At 46.7% G+C, this 15452-nt stretch overlaps 1 protein-coding gene across 8 annotated transcripts in view; it reads right to left on the minus strand.

The window, feature by feature from the left end:
- The window catches only part of SANBR (SANT and BTB domain regulator of CSR), a 43569-nt gene that overhangs the window by 6741 nt on the left and 21376 nt on the right, over window positions 1-15452 (minus strand). For 5 of the 8 annotated variants that reach the window (XM_077332902.1, XM_077332892.1, XM_077332883.1 and 2 more), the window contains 11 exons: window positions 14038-14198; window positions 11623-11709; window positions 11408-11518; window positions 9288-9411; window positions 8771-8923; window positions 6501-6646; window positions 5971-6070; window positions 4796-4828; window positions 2808-2907; window positions 1015-1109; window positions 220-248 (listed from right to left, as the gene is read on the minus strand). In XM_077332902.1, the coding sequence (XP_077189017.1) occupies window positions 220-248; window positions 1015-1109; window positions 2808-2907; window positions 4796-4828; window positions 5971-6070; window positions 6501-6646; window positions 8771-8923; window positions 9288-9411; window positions 11408-11518; window positions 11623-11709; window positions 14038-14198 (1139 nt within the window). The remainder of the gene's footprint in view (window positions 1-219; window positions 249-1014; window positions 1110-2807; window positions 2908-4795; window positions 4829-5970; window positions 6071-6500; window positions 6647-8770; window positions 8924-9287; window positions 9412-11407; window positions 11519-11622; window positions 11710-14037; window positions 14199-15452) is intronic. The other 3 variants (XM_077332930.1, XM_077332911.1, XM_077332921.1) reach the window with 3 other exon arrangements.

The raw sequence follows: 15452 nt of genomic DNA on the forward strand, positions 1-15452 counted from the left end.
GGGAAGATTAAAAGTGTACCTAAGCATAGACTTGATATTCAAATGCTTCCAGGGAGCTTACAAAGAGGGTAGGAAGCTAACAATGCTCCCATGCTGTAGGTTTCAAGTTTTGCTGCCCCTGAACATGGAGGTTCACTTTTTTAAAAGCCAAATCAGAATGTTTAAAATTCACTTTGAATTCCTCTGTGCTTTTTAGAGATCTTTGGGGTTAATACTTACACAAAAGGAGATGCATCTCGAGAGTTAGACTGCCAAAAAAAAAGGAGAAACACAAAACAGAGTAAAAGGTTTTTAAAGTTTTTATGGATCAGTACTACCTGCCTAAATGTGCAGGATGTTGAATCACTCAAAGTTCTTCCTGAGATAGAAGAGGGGTGGTGGACTGTGTAGACATTACATAACAAGGCTAGGTCATCACAAAATTTCAACAGAATTAGCTGCTGCCATTCTATGCATTTTAAAGGTAAAGGTATCCCCTGTGCTAGCACCGGGTCATGTCTGACCCTTGGGGTGACGCCCTCTAGCATTTTCATGGCAGACTCAATACGGGGTGGTTTGCCAGTGCTTTCCCCCCAGCAAGCTGGGTACTCATTTTACCGACCTCGGAAGGATGGAAGGCTGAGTCAACCTTGAGCTGGCTGCTGGGATTGAACTCCCAGCCTCATGGGCAGAGGTTCAGACAGCATGTCTGCTGCCTTACCACTCTGCGCCAGAAGAGGCTCTGTCTATGCACTTTACAAGGACTTAAAATTCCTCTGATGACAATGGAATGACAAATCTGGAGTCCAGTGGCACCTTTAAGACCAACAAAGTTTTGTTCAAGGTATGAGCTTTCATGTGCATGCACCCTTCCTCAGATAAAATGCCGGTGTAAGCATACATGGCCTCAGATTCAAAGCTAAATCAAATGGGCTTTCATGTAATACTGAGGAATATATTTTCAGCTGCAGGTGAAAGGAGAGGCCTCAGTCCTCACTGCTAACTTAGGTGAATTATTACATGCCTCCAATTTACCTTCTCCAATACCTTTTCTTTCTTTGGGATGCTGGGAGAAGAGCCTTGCTTCTTTGGGTGTTTGATTAACTTCTTTGGTCTCTCTTTTCTTCCTGCTAATCAGGAGAACGTTATTTGAGTTAACACTGTAAAAACTGGGGCAAAGACGAGCCTCTTGCCCCACAAAACAATGGTGTCAGCCAACTTAAATTTATCCTGGGATTGAAAAGACACACTACAATTTTTATGTCGTCTTGGTGGAGATGCACAGCAAATCAGCCTAACCAGGGAGGCAAGCATCAACCAGTAAGAGCCTCTAGTCCAGGGGTGGCCAAACTGCGGCTCTCCTGATGCCCATGTACTACAATTTCCATGGGCCCCTGCCATCTGGCAGGGCCAAATAAAGCTTTGAACTTTGCTCTCCCTGGGGCTAGACCACCATTTTGATCATTGCATCACACTTGCATTTTGTCAAAGGAGGCGGAGAACTAACCACCAGTTTTAAACATCACTGTGAGGCATGCTTTTGACAACATCATTTCAGGACTTACAAATCAAAGCAGAAAATTTTCCACAGGGTTAGAAGGTTTACCTAGCCGATCCTAACAGGCCTACTCAGAGTCCCACTAAAGTCTACTCATGAAAGTTCCCATGAAACTAATGTTCGGGTAACAGTGTTTGAGTAGATATGGGTGGGAGGTGGGAGTTGTCAGACATTTTGGCCCAGCCCAGATCATTCCACTGGACATTCCGCAATTGTTCTCCAGTGCCCCAGAGAAAAAAGACAGCCCTCTGCAGTGTTCCGAAGAGCAGAACTAGAGGCCGATACTGTGAACCGCTACACCATGCCGGCCCTGTAAGGCCTCCAACCCAGAACAAAGTCAACCCCTCAGAGCTTTCCAAAGTAAGCCAGATTCCCCAATTAAAACCCAAACTAGTAAGGTGAGGATGCCTGAAGAGTACGACTCATATTAAGAGTCTGTTAACAGGCATTGAAACTCTGTACACAACGTTCACAAGCAGCAGCGGCCCCCAGTCTGGAGAACCACTCCTTCCTTCTCCAATGCAGCCTGCACGGTGACCTTAGGGCCAGTCACGGTTCTCTCTCTCTCAGAGCTCTCTCAGCCTTTGCCTACCTCACAGGGTGTCTGTTGTGGGGAGAGGAAGGGTAGTGATGGTAAGTCACTATGAAACGCCTTTGGATAGTAAAAAGTGGGGTACAAAACACCAGCACTACTGCTTCTGCTCTTTGGAACACTGCAGAGGACGGTGTTCTCTCCGGGGCATTGGAGAACAATTCCAGATTGTGAGGTGGAACAATCGGGATGGGGGGGGGGCAAAGTGTCTAAGTGACACCCAAGTCCTCTTCTTCATCAGTGTCCCAGAAGAAAGCCACATGGGCCTCTCATGCTTTGGATCTCACGCATGCCAAAATGGCACACCAAACCGCACACAGGTCAGCATTTTTCACACTGTCTGCCCTTTGTACAGATCAATGCCAATTTAAATGCTAAACCACTCTGTCCAGCAGGCCCATTAACTTTACAGCAGGGGTAGTCAAACTGCAGCCCTCCAGATGTCCATGGACTACAATTCCCAGGAGCCCTTGCCAGCATTCGCTGGCAGGGGCTCTTGGGAATTGTAGTCCATGGACATCTGGAGGGCCGCAGTTTGACTACCCCTGCTTTACAGATTGGGAAGCCAGTCTGTGATAGGGTTCAGTTTCAAAGAAGGTTAACCTCCCCCCTCTCTTACCCGAGTCCTCTGCGGCTGGCAGAGATCATTTGCACTGCCACAAAGAGAGAAGGACATACCCGGTTTCTTGTACACTTCTTCTTCGTCGCCTACTTCATCCTCCGTGACCTCGGAGCCGGTTGTATATTCGTCATCTTCCGAGAGCAACAACTGCTGTTTCTGTCACCACAAAGGCAGAAACGTTAGAAGGGAGAGAGAGCCTTCCTTTCTCCTTCTTCTCTGCTGCCCACCATTAAGGATTTTCAGGCTTGCTAGACAGCAATACTGAAAAACAATGGCTTGGCCTTTCTAAGCAGGCATTATTCAAACCGTTTCTAAAAAACATACCTCTTCATTAGCCAATGTAGTCATAGCTTGTGCAGTTTCACTAATACTTGGGAGGGGGATATCAAGATTCCAGATTAAGGGGGAAGGAGATACATTTCTAATGCAGCAGAAAGCAGTCCCTCCCCCCCCTCCCAAAAGAATACTGCTGCTATGGGTAGGTTGCCTGATGGCACCAGCGACAAAAGAGAACCCTGCCCCTGGCTGATCACCTCCAAGTACAAAGATGCATTTGTAACCAAATGAGACGCAATGCAAAATATCTGTAGTTCAGGTGGACTGGGAAGGTTTGTGTGGTTTTACTCATTGGCAGGTTGCACGGCTGGCTCTGAAGAGCTGGGAAGGGGTTACAGGAAATGAAAGGACATCTGAAAGGGAGGGCGTATCCCGGCAGGCATGCTCCCAGCAGCACATCAGACCACCCAGGGCCAGATCTCTGCCCACAAAAATGAGGCAGTTAGAAAAGGCACCAACATGTGGCTTACATCAGTCATTTTCTCCCAGATCAGAGATCCTGGCTCCACCGCTGGGACTTGGTTTGCTCCAGACATGCTTGGACAAGGAGAACCCTCCTTTTGTTTGCCTGCACACCAGCATCTTCAGACAAACGGACAATGCCTTTTTCAGCACCTGGGCCGAAAAAGGTTGCTTACCCCTGGCATAGGGCTGGCAGGCAGAGCATCAGCACCCCTCCTAGCAGGAGCTTTGGGGGAAGGAGACAATCGAAGCTCCCCACCTGCAACCAACCCGCCAATCTTCAAAGCAGCCACACCAAACTGCTAATTAATAAAGAGACCAAGGGGGGGGGGCTGCAAGTGATCGGCATGACAATTCTTCTGAATTTAGCCACCAACGTTGCTATTGGGGGTGACAGATTATTTTTTTAGATGGACTTCTTAAAAAAGGAAATCCCCACTTCTTTGAGCAGATTAAACTTGGATTATTTTACAATAATATAATATATATATAATAATATATATAATAATATGGAATGTGCTGTTCAGAGCCCTTAGGTTGGAGCAGGGCATTATCTGAATACACAAACTAACTGAGGACTTAAACCTTGTGAAGGAGAGCTGAAGGGAACCTCTTCAGAGGCCTCTTCAGAATCGCCACCACCTCTGACCAGCTCCAAGGGCCCTGAGGATGCCTGCCAAAAGGCTGACTAGGACTTGGCCCCCATCCTGCAAATGCCCTGCAAGGGTCTGCCTATCGTGCAGAGCCTGGTGTTCCTCCGAAGAGTTCAGAGTCGTTTCTGCACACACCTGGAGGTTTGGGAACTGAGATGCTTGTGCAAAAACTGCATCAAGGGTTCCCCCTTAGCATTTATACATTAGCATTGTCCCAGGATTACAGAAGTGCTTCTTTATTGCTCTGTAGGCTGCCTTTCCCTTCAGGCTCAAGACGACTGGCCTAGCACAGGCCCCTGCCCCCATCCCCAGGGTCCTGAGAGCTCTCCCTATCAGCAGAGAAATCAGAGATGCTGTGATGCAAATGATCACTTAATATGCGGCAATACTTAAAATGGAAAAGGGCAGTAGTTTGGACCCCATGGCTCTGTCTTGCCTGCAGCAGGGCCTTCTCCCTTGGCCCCAGGAGTCTTCTCCTGGTGCAGTTTCTTGTGTCAAGGGAAGACTCCTAGAACCAGGGGAAGGAGACATCGTCAGCGGAAGAGGTCTGCAGGATCCACCCTACAGAATGAGGTTCACCGGGATGTACCTACCAGCTGCAGAGTCCAGTTTTTCAGAGAAAGGAACTGAGGGGAAAACAAGAGGGAAAGTGAGCACTAGTGAATGTAGCCGGTTCCTCCGATGCAACAAGACCTCAGATCAAGGCAGTGGCTTCCCTTGGGCCAACTGGTTTATAGTAAAGCAATACCCACCACCCATCCATCTTCCCACTCTGACTGAAGATGCCTCACATCAAAAAGAAGGCTCAAAAACATATTAAGGAGTAAATTAACTTTACTAAATAAACTGAAGCCCAATCTGGACAGGGGCCCCTTCTCAGCCACAGCTACTATGCAAGACGGACTCCCTCCTGTTACTGAGAGTTGGGTGGGCAAAAACAGGCAAAGATTGGGGTCCCTTGGAGTCATAGTTTTAAATTCTAAAGGGACAGTGTTTTTCTTTTTAAAAATATTGCATGTTATGACTATTGCAAGCCACTTTGGGAGTCTAGTTCTTAAAAAGGGGATAAAAAGCCAACAAATAAATAAAGATGAGCTGCTGCTGGGCAATCCAACAGCCAGTCAGCCTACAGCCCAGGGGACTTATTAAGTGTGTGTCTACTGGCAGAGGCCTGGGGCTTTTCCCTATCATGCGGCTGCCTTGGAGGACCTTGTAAGGGCAGAAGGACAGGATATACATTTCGGAAATAAATTAATACAAGTTGCCCTTAACATTCAGCAGCAGCTTTTGAGGTGTTGGAGAAGCTGCTAGGGAAGGAAAGACAGATACAATAGATCTTTCCACAAACTTCCTCCACGTATGGCAGCTTGAGAGCCAGTGTCATGTACTGCAGGGGTAGTCAACCTGTGGTCCTCCAGATGTCCATGGACTACAATTCCCATGAGCCCCTGCCAGCATTTGCCCATGGACATCTGCAGGACCACCGTGATGTAGTGGACAGCATGACGGACTAGGACCAGGGATGATCCGAGTTTGAATCCCCATGACGTGGGGCACATCACAAACTCTCAGCCTGGCCTACCTCAGAGGGCTGTTGTGAGAAAACAGAGGGGAGAATATTGTTCTAAAAGCTGCTTTGAGTCTGAAATGGGGAGAAAAGCAGTATATAAATAAATGGTTGCAAATGCTTGGATCAATCCCTTAATCCTGTGCTGGAATTACTGGGAAGTGACAAGTATAAAAGAAAGTGGAAGGAAGAGTTACTCACAGCATTAATTTCTCCTGTTTTGGGGCCCCATGGTGAATTTGGCTCCAAAAGCACATCGCATTCAATACTCTTCTCTTCGCAAAGCCCAATTCCAGAATCACTTAAAAGAAACAATGGTTTAGGAAGGATAAAGTATCCCCTGTGCAAGCACCGAGTCATGTCTGACCCTTGGGGTGACGCCCTCTAGCGTTTTCATGGCAGACTCAATACAGGGTGGTTTGCCAGTGCCTTCCCCAGTCATTACCGTTTACCCCCCAGCAAGCTGGGTACTCATTTTACCGACCTCGGAAGGATGGAAGGCTGAGTCAACCTTGAGCCGGCTGCTGGGATTGAACTCCCAGCCTCATGGTCAGAGCTTCAGACTACATGTCGGCTGCCTTACCACCCTGCACCACAAGAGGCTCTTGTAGTTACGGGCCAGCTTTACGGATAACACAGAAGCTTACACAGCTGCCGATGCCTCAATCTGGGAATTATTTTACCAAGAGACTAAAATTGTATAAGAAACCTACAATACAGCTGTATCTTACCTGTTTTGATCTTTCTCAAAAGGCACTACTATGACGTTTCTGTGCTGACACAGGTCACTCAGGATCTTGGCAGTCTGATAGGGCACTGCATCCCCACCTTCGCCTCCAGCAGGGATGCCAATCACGTGATCCCTCACTTTACATCCCTTTTGTTTAGACAAAAGAGACAGAGGTACCAGGTTACACAACTTTGCATAACACCGGCATAATCACTAACCACGGCTAGCACAAATCACAGTTCCACACTAGTTGGTTTTTATTTATTTACTAGAGGCACCCAGGAATACAACGGGTGCTAGCACATAAATGTGCACTGTGACCTTCCTGGGTCTGGGTCCTGGCCCAGCCTCCAGCTGCAGCTCCCTGCCTTGCCAGCTGGCTCACCTGAGCCAATTAAGCAATGCCAGTTATGTGCTGGAAGAGAGCACCAGTCTAAAAGGCACCACACCATGCTAGCAAGACAGTTGCTGAGTCATCACAGAGTGAGGACTGAGAGGCTGCTGCCTATTTTAACTTGAGGCTCAGAGGCCTAAGTTGTGGACCTGCCCCTTCTGCTGATGCCCTTGCACTGCCTGAAAGGACCCTTGACTACCTGGACTCAAGTTAAGACATTCATTGCATTGTGGCTGTCCCTTAGCATTCTATTTTTGAAATACTGATTCCCTCTGCCTTCCTGTACCAGCTTATCTATGCTTCTTTCCAGCATAGCTCTGAAACCTGAAACAAATACAGGAGGCAAAGAAAGCAGCTGACTTCCCTTCCTTGCCTGAGATACATGTAGGCTGGGAAAGGGCTGTGGCAACCTCTTCCATCTAGCAAACAGCAGAAAGAGGAGGACAGATAAGCCCCGTGACTGGCCCTAGTTGGGAGAGTGCTCTCTCTCTCTCTATTGGCAGTACACCCCCAGGGACGGCCAATCAGATAGTTCTCTGCACCCAATTTGAACTGGCCTTCATTGGGACAGTATTGTCTCCCTATGAGCTTGAAATCTGAACTGATTGGCCCTCACTGGGACAGTGCTCTCTCTCCCTATCTCCATGCAATTTGAACTGATTGGCCCCCATAGAGACAGTACTTTCTCCCTATCTACAAGCAATTGGAACTGATTATCCCTTAATGGGACAATGCTGTCTTCCTATTGGCAGCACACTCCTAGGGAGGGCCAATCAGGTAGGGAGTGTTTAGTGACTAGCAGCAAAGCCCACTGCACCGAAAGGCAATGGGAGCTAGCTAGCAGGCCCTTGTGAGCTTTGTGGAGCGAAGTCTGGAGTTTGGAACGGGCAGTGCTGTAGAGATGTCCTTCTTCAGATGAGATCTGGGAATCGCCTGGAATTACAGTTCCTTTCCAGCCTAAAGAGATCACCCCCCTCCCCCCGAGAAAATAGCTGCCCTGGAGAGTGGACCTGTTCGGACAGGGAGGCTTTTGTTGTGGTTCCACCTCTGGGCTCAGCCCCTTGGTTCATCAAAGTCAGTACTGTCTAGTCAGACTGGCAGCAGTTCTCAGGCAGAAGTCTTACAGAGACCCCACTACTTGATCCTTTTAATGGATATGCCCGAGATTGAACTTCGGACTATCTGCATGCCAGGCAGAGGCTCTTCTACTGAGGCAGTGACCCTCCACTAAACAAGGATGTGAGTCTCTAGGTGGGACCTGGGAACACCCCATCATTATATCTTATCTCCAGACTAAAGAGATCAGGACCCCAGGAGAAAACAGCTGCTTTGCAGGATGGACTCCACAGAATTAGACTCCACTGAGCTCCAAGAGGAGCAGGAGACACAACTCTGGGAATATTGGTGACCTCAGTGCTGCCAGCACCCAAAACTGATAGCCGTACAAAGCCTGTGTCTGCCCTGTCCAGAGCAATGTCTCTGCCCTGGTACCATGAGAGGCTGGAGAAGAAGACTGGCAAGCGTTCCTCTCCCTACCGTATTTCCTTGGTGTGACCCTAACCTGCATTGCAGGTGTCCTCTGGCTTGCTATCAATGCAAGTAGAATGCTGGATCTGATTTATAAGAACTCCTCATCATGTCCTTTGGACAGTAAAATCAAGATTTAATGAAATGCCTACATTTTACCACTTTCTTCGATTGGCTTCACAGGAGAAAAAAATGCTGAATCTGCTCTGACTCATTCAACAACAGAAATCAAAGCACTGATAGCCCCACTCTATTGGCATTAACTCCACCTCTTTGCTGGAACTTGGCTAGGGCAGTTCCCCCTATGCAGTGCAAAACGGAATTCTTAGCATCGTCTCCCAAAGACCTACTTTTGGCAGTGGGGCAGGATCAAACCTAAGAACCTTCTGATTACAGCAGGAATAGACTCCAGTGCCGGGGGAACCAAGAGCATTTGTGACGCCTGAGAAGAAGACTGGTTGGGTGTGATACTGGCAATGTGAGAATTCAGTACACAGGAATGTCTGTAAAAGAGAGGCATTAAGAAAAACATCATCATCGCTCTCCAGAGCTACTTTTCCTGGTTAAACATGACATACAGTATGCCTAATCATGGAGATACACAGTGGCTAGTGACTGTACATCACGGCATGCAAACTAAGAGCCGTAGTTCTTAAGCTTGGTGGGGGGTGGGGGTGCAATATTGATGACACCATAGTCCACGTAATCTCAAACAGTTCTGCAAAATTAAATTGGTCATAATGTCTGCTATCCAATCCTGCCAGATGATCAAAAGTTTAGTTCTACAAAGTGTAACAAGTGTTGTTTTCTACAGTTTTGGAAGAAGAGTCTGAAAGGGAACCCTCCCACAAACACACCAGCACTCACTTGATTACATCTTGAACAGGTCAGCCAATTGATAGTTCCCCAGAGACGCCAATATACATCTCGCCAAGATTTTAATTCTTCGAAAAGACTCAGCAAATATTCATGGACATCCCAAGATTTGTCTCTGTGTACAAAGAAAAGCAATCCATCAGATGGACAAGACAGAGAGAGACATTAGTGCTCAAATTGTGGCAACAAGCAGTTCTCTGCCCTCCTCCCCTTTCTAAAACAAAATAGTTTGAACAATGCAGTGCCTAATAACACTCTCCTGGGAGGAAGCCCCATGAAACAAACATGAGTAGGATTCTTAATGGACCTACCTAAGATGGTCCTGATGGCAGAACCTGCTTGTGCGATGAATCCTTTCTACCTGTGGACTTGTCAGTGGTCCAAACATGGCTCCTATCCATCAGTCAAGAGGCAAGGTTTGGTTTGGTTTTTTTTAACAGAAGGAAAAATTGGCTGGGGCTGCACTAGGAGGCACTTTCCACATCCTCCTGGGGGCCCCCCAAGCCACAGAAAAATATGTGGACTGAGTGTCTCCAAAAAAGACTTTCTTATCTGCTGCTGATCTGATCTGGCCAGGCTCCAGACAGTGTCTGCAACTAACGCCCAATTCTGATAAGCAACATGCATAGTCAGAAGAATTGATTCCCAGACCTCCTTTAGATAGGAATGAACTGGAATATTTGCTAGGAAACTGTGCCTTGAGGTCACCACTCTTTGCTACTGGTTCAGACAGTTGTTCTTGTTGCCAAGACTGTAACCAAGCAACAGAGAAACACTGGCTGCCTAGGAGGCGGCAGATGCAGTCCTTGTTACGCCTGAGCAACTCCACTGCCTTTCAAAGGAAGATGGCCACTTGGAGGTTTATCAGTTCCTTACGGGGGAAAAAACACTGTCACCTGGGGGAAGCACAAGGACCTGAAGCCTGGGAATCGATTTCATCCCCTGCCAAGGACTCCAGGGTTTTAGATCCTGCCTGTAAGAAGTTCAGCATCTCCAGGAGGAGTTGCAAGAAGAGTGGAGTAACAAGGTCTCCACAAAAACAACCCAACAGCCTGGAGAAATTTCCCTAAACCTAGGGAGGCAGAAGAGGCCGCACCTAACTAAGGCAAATAGCTAGAACTTTTCAGGAGGAACATGAGAAAATGCTCTCTTAGAAACAGGGACAGCTTCAGGACCTAAAATCACCTGCAGTCTCTTTCCCAGGCTTCTTCTGAAGAAGTAACAGGTACTGTTCAAGTAGGCTGGAAACAAAGGACTTGAAAGGCATCCATTTCCCAGCTCCATCTCTTGAAGTGGAGTGGGGGTGCGTGGAGTAGAGCATCCAATTGCACCTCATCTGCTCAGCCTCATAAGTATTAACTTACCCAGATCTGCTTTTTGCATGCTTAAAAGGCAAACTCAGGAAAGTTCTTTGGAAAATTGCATTTTAATGCCCTCTTGTGGTGGGTTTCTTGTATGCACAAAAAAGAGGTAGAAAGTGAGAAAATCCATCCTAGGTCATACTACCGAGTGAGAGAGATGTAAGCTTTGGAATTCATCAATATGTTCATCGCCTCCTACATTAACAGACCTTTTCAAGAGCCTGGTAGGTCTCTTGGACCTGACCTTACTCCTGGAAAAGCAAGTTGGTGCCGTTACAAGGAGTGCCTTTCCACCTTTTCATCATGCTCATAAACCCTACTAATTCTGGGACTCTGCTGCAGGAGGCTGCCCTTGGATACGGCTTGGAAACAGAGTATACTACCCCCATTCACTCACTGGAGCAAATCATCTCATACGGCACTCTTAAGTACACCGATATTAGATTGGTCACATTGGCTGCCAATGAGTTTCAGAAGTCAGTTTGATTCAAGGGACTGGCTTGGATCTTCCGTCACAATAGCCACCTTGGTGTAGTGGTTAAGAGTGGCAGCTTCTAATTTGGCAAGCCAGATTTGATTCCCCGCTCCTCCACATGCAGCCAGCTGGGTGACCTTGGGCTTGTCACAGTCCTGATAGTTGAACAATTTACAAATCAAAGAATCTACAAGTTAAAGAATCTACCCCAAAAATAAATTTTAAAAGTGAATGCGGCAAGATTATACATTATTCCGACACGTTTTATGCTGCACCTTATGTGAATATAGATAATATTTCCATGCTGATCCACGTTGATCTTCCCAGGAATACATGGGATTCTTCTTTCAGTTTCCTTAATTAGAAGTTTCTTACATAAACAGCACCTATTCAAAGACACGAGATTACAGCATGAAGTTGGAACTGGAGGTTTTGCCCCAGAAAAGAGGAGCATGCCAAGGCTGGATGAGACGGGGGGACGGCCCCGTACCTGTAGAGCGTTGCTGCGCTGCCCTGAGAATCTGGGTTCTGGTACTCGGGATCAAACAACCTCTCTATCTTCTTGCAAAAAAGTTTGCTGTCGGTATTAACCAGAGAAGAAGGAAATTTTTTAAAAAGTAGAAAACACAAGTTGCTTAAAATTAAAGTTTTGCTTTATATAGAAAACAGGAACGAAGCACTTTTTTTACAAGCTGCAGTAAGAGAGACAGAGTGGTATAGTGGTTAAAGTGCCAGACTAGGATCTGGGAGATGCAGGTTCCAATCCCCACATGTCTCATGGAAGCTTGCTGGGTGACCTGGGGCCAGTCACAACCTCTCAGCCTAGCCCACCTCACAGGGTTGTTGTGAGGACAAAATGGAGGAGAGGAGGGTGAGATGGTAAAGAATAGGGTTGGGGTAAGCATAGCTGTGTACAAGTCCCCCTGGGTCCCCTCCCCTTCCCACCCACCCTCAGGGACATCACTGGCTATTTGGGAAGGGGGGGTTACATGACCATACATGGTCATATCACCTGATAAATGTTTAACAGATTTAAAAAACATATTAAACATTAACTTCCACCCATTCGGGAAACCTTTCCAGGGCCATCAAGAAATCCCAGGGTTTCATACAACCCTGGTTGAGAAAGCTTGTCTTAGACTGAAGATGAGTGTGTGTGCGCATGGATGTGTGTGTGCGCGTTGTGGGGAAAAAAACCACATTTCTTTACACAGAGTGATCAACATGTAGAATTCGCAGCCAGATGATGTAGTGGTAACTGGAGGAACAAACAGCTTTAAAAGGGGATTAGATTGTGGCGCAGAGTGGTAAGGTAGCCGTCTGAAAGCTTTGCCCATGAGGCTGGGAGTTCAATCCCAGCAGCTGGCTCAAGGTTGACTCAGCCTTCCATCCTTCCGAGGTCGGTAAAATGAGTACCCAGCTTGCTGGGGGGTAAACGGTAATGACTGGGGAAGGCACTGGCAAACCACCCCGTATTGAGTCTGCCATGAAAACGCTAGAGGGCGTCACCCCAAGGGTCAGACATGACTCGGTGCTTGCACAGGGGATACCTTTACCTTTACCTTTAGATAGATTCATGGAGGGTAAGTCTAGCAAGGGCAACTAGCCCCGGTGACTGAGGGGAACCTCCACATTGGGAGGCCCTGATCCTCTGAATCTCAGAGCCAGGAGGCAACATAAAGGAATGCATAGGCCTCTACGCCAGGCTTTCTCAACCAGGGTTTTGTGAAACCCTGGGGTTTCTTGGCAGCCCTGGAAGGGTGTCCTGAATGGGTGAAAGTTTTTTAAAATATATTTTTATATATGTTTAAAATTTGTTAAATGACCATATATGGTTATGACCATATATGGTTATGTCAACTTGCCACCCCATAGCCAATGGAGCGGCCTGGAGGGGGTGAGAAGGGGAGAGGCCCCAGAGGGCATGTACACAGCTATGCTTTGCGCCACTTCTGGGGTTTCTTGAAACCTGAAGAATGTTTCAGGGGTTTCTCAATGGTAAAAATGTTGGGAAAGGCTGCTCTGTGCCCTGTTGTTGGCCTCCAGAGGAACTGGTTAGCCAGCGTGTACGACAGGGTGCTGGACTAGACGGACCACTGGTCTGATCCAGCAGGGCTCTTTTTTATTTTATTTTTATTGACTGATTGATTTGATTTCTTACCCGCTGCTGGCTCATGGTGGGTTACAGCGATAAAACCCCCACAATCAACAAAAAAACAGTACAAACAATCCCGGCCTTAAAAACCATAATCCTCCCCAATAGCAAACACAGACCTCATTCTCCCCCCCCACACACACACACACAACCCTTGCTCCCGTCCCCGGTGCCTCAGGGGGACTAAAGAGGGAATAGCCAGCTGTCCTGGCTGAGTTGAGGAGGGGTCCCAGATCTTAATTACCCCGGCCTCAACTAAATGCCTGGTCAAGGACCTCCATTTTATAAGCCCTGCAGAACTGCAAAAGCTCCATAAGGGCCCTTAATTCTTCCATCCTCTCCTTAGGTGATTGGGATACAACAGCTTTAAAAGCAGTTATTTAGATATTTATACACTTTTTTCCCCCTGTGGGGAATGAGGTTTGAACCTGGGCTTCCTTGGCCCTAGTCCAATACTCTAACCACTACACCATAATGGCGGCCACACAGCATGAAGGAAGGTGTCTGCTTTCTTCAGAAACTCAAGTGCAAAGCCCAGCTGCACCTGTGCATATCGCAACCATTCCTGCTACAAACACTTTCACAGATCACTTCAACATCACAAGGATGCAAAACCCCTTTTGGATCACCAGACCATCGTAAGACATAATCAGTGGGTGGCTGTGAACAATGCTAAAGGAAGACAAAAGGGCAGATGACAAGCTGCTATATGGGACGGGGAGAACACTGCCATGGAATAAAAAGTGCCACCTCTTAAATTTATCTCTCTTGTCCTTCACCTCCTCCACTTCGTTATGTGTGAAGAGATCAGCTATGCGTGTCAGGAGATTAGCATTGATACAGTTCATGTTGCACGGCGTGGCTACAACAGCACTCATGTTTTTGTGGCAATAGTGAATACATTTTTCCACCTGTGAAAAACAAACAGACAAACAATGCAGACGCCACAGCCAGCAGCCTAAAGTCAGACCCTGCCTGAGGTCATAACATGGGCAGATCAGGATAAAGTTAACCGAAGCAATGCAGGGATGCCCTCCACGGCCACAACACAGCCACAGAAGCACATGGGGGAGAGATCCACAAGGGGAGAGCACTTAATAGGGGAATGAGGCCTTCACAAATGGGAGGGGTTCAAACCCTGGCATTCAAGCTCAGCAAAAGAGGTTTCTAAAGAATTATTAACTTGGGTTAATAATTTGATTGATTTATTTATTTGATTTTTAGCCCGCCACTCCCGAGAAGGCTCATCGTGGGTTACGACAGATAAAAATTCCCCAATGAAAACCCCTAAGATACACAGTCAACAATAATAATGTGGGGGTTAGAATCCCCACATACCCTGGCAAAAGAAAGCTACATGGGGACCCCTCGTTTAGTTCAAAAATCATCAGTACACTCATATGTGAACAATTTGAGCAGATTATTTTCAGGTTAGCTGAAGCAGAAGCAGCTGACAGAAAGACTATCTTGTGGTCCAAAATTAAATGTCCCTTACTTAGGTTTGCTAGTAGAAATTACACACACGTCAAATTGCTGTCACAATGCCAGAATGCAAGCTAGTTTAAATCACATTTTCAAATGATTTTTTCTTCAGCGGCAGGAATGTTTTATGAATTTTCAAAACTTGTCCTCATAAGAAAATCCTATTCTTTTTCTTCAGTGAAACCTCCGCTGTGATTCTCTAAGGTCCTCCCAAGTTTTGAAAATTCAGAAAACATTCATGCCACTGAGGAAAAATTTGAAAACGTGATTTAAAATGGTTCACGTTCTGGCACTGTGACAATCATTTAATATACGCATGTGATTTCTACCAGCAAATCTGATTAATGAACATTTCATTTTTTGTAACACACCTTAGCCTTTCTGTCGGTTGCTTCTGCTTTGGATTCTTGGCCTTCCTGATTTCCTGACAGGTCGTTCCTGTTTGCTGCTATTATCAAGTTTGAGCAGGCTTATTTGTAAGGGCGGTATCTAAATAATGATGCAGATTTTTCAAACTTTGCATGGAGCAGAGAAAGCGAAGGGAACTTTTTCTCCCTCTCCTTTACCACTAGTACTCGGAGACACCCAACAAGGTCGATGGGCATTAGATTAAACATGCAGGGAAGTTTTTTTTTTCACTTAGCGAGAGATTAAATTGTGGAATTCATTACCAGTCAATGCTG

The sequence above is a fragment of the Paroedura picta genome, chromosome 1 (assembly GCF_049243985.1).
Source record: "Paroedura picta isolate Pp20150507F chromosome 1, Ppicta_v3.0, whole genome shotgun sequence".
NCBI lineage: Eukaryota > Metazoa > Chordata > Lepidosauria > Squamata > Gekkonidae > Paroedura > Paroedura picta.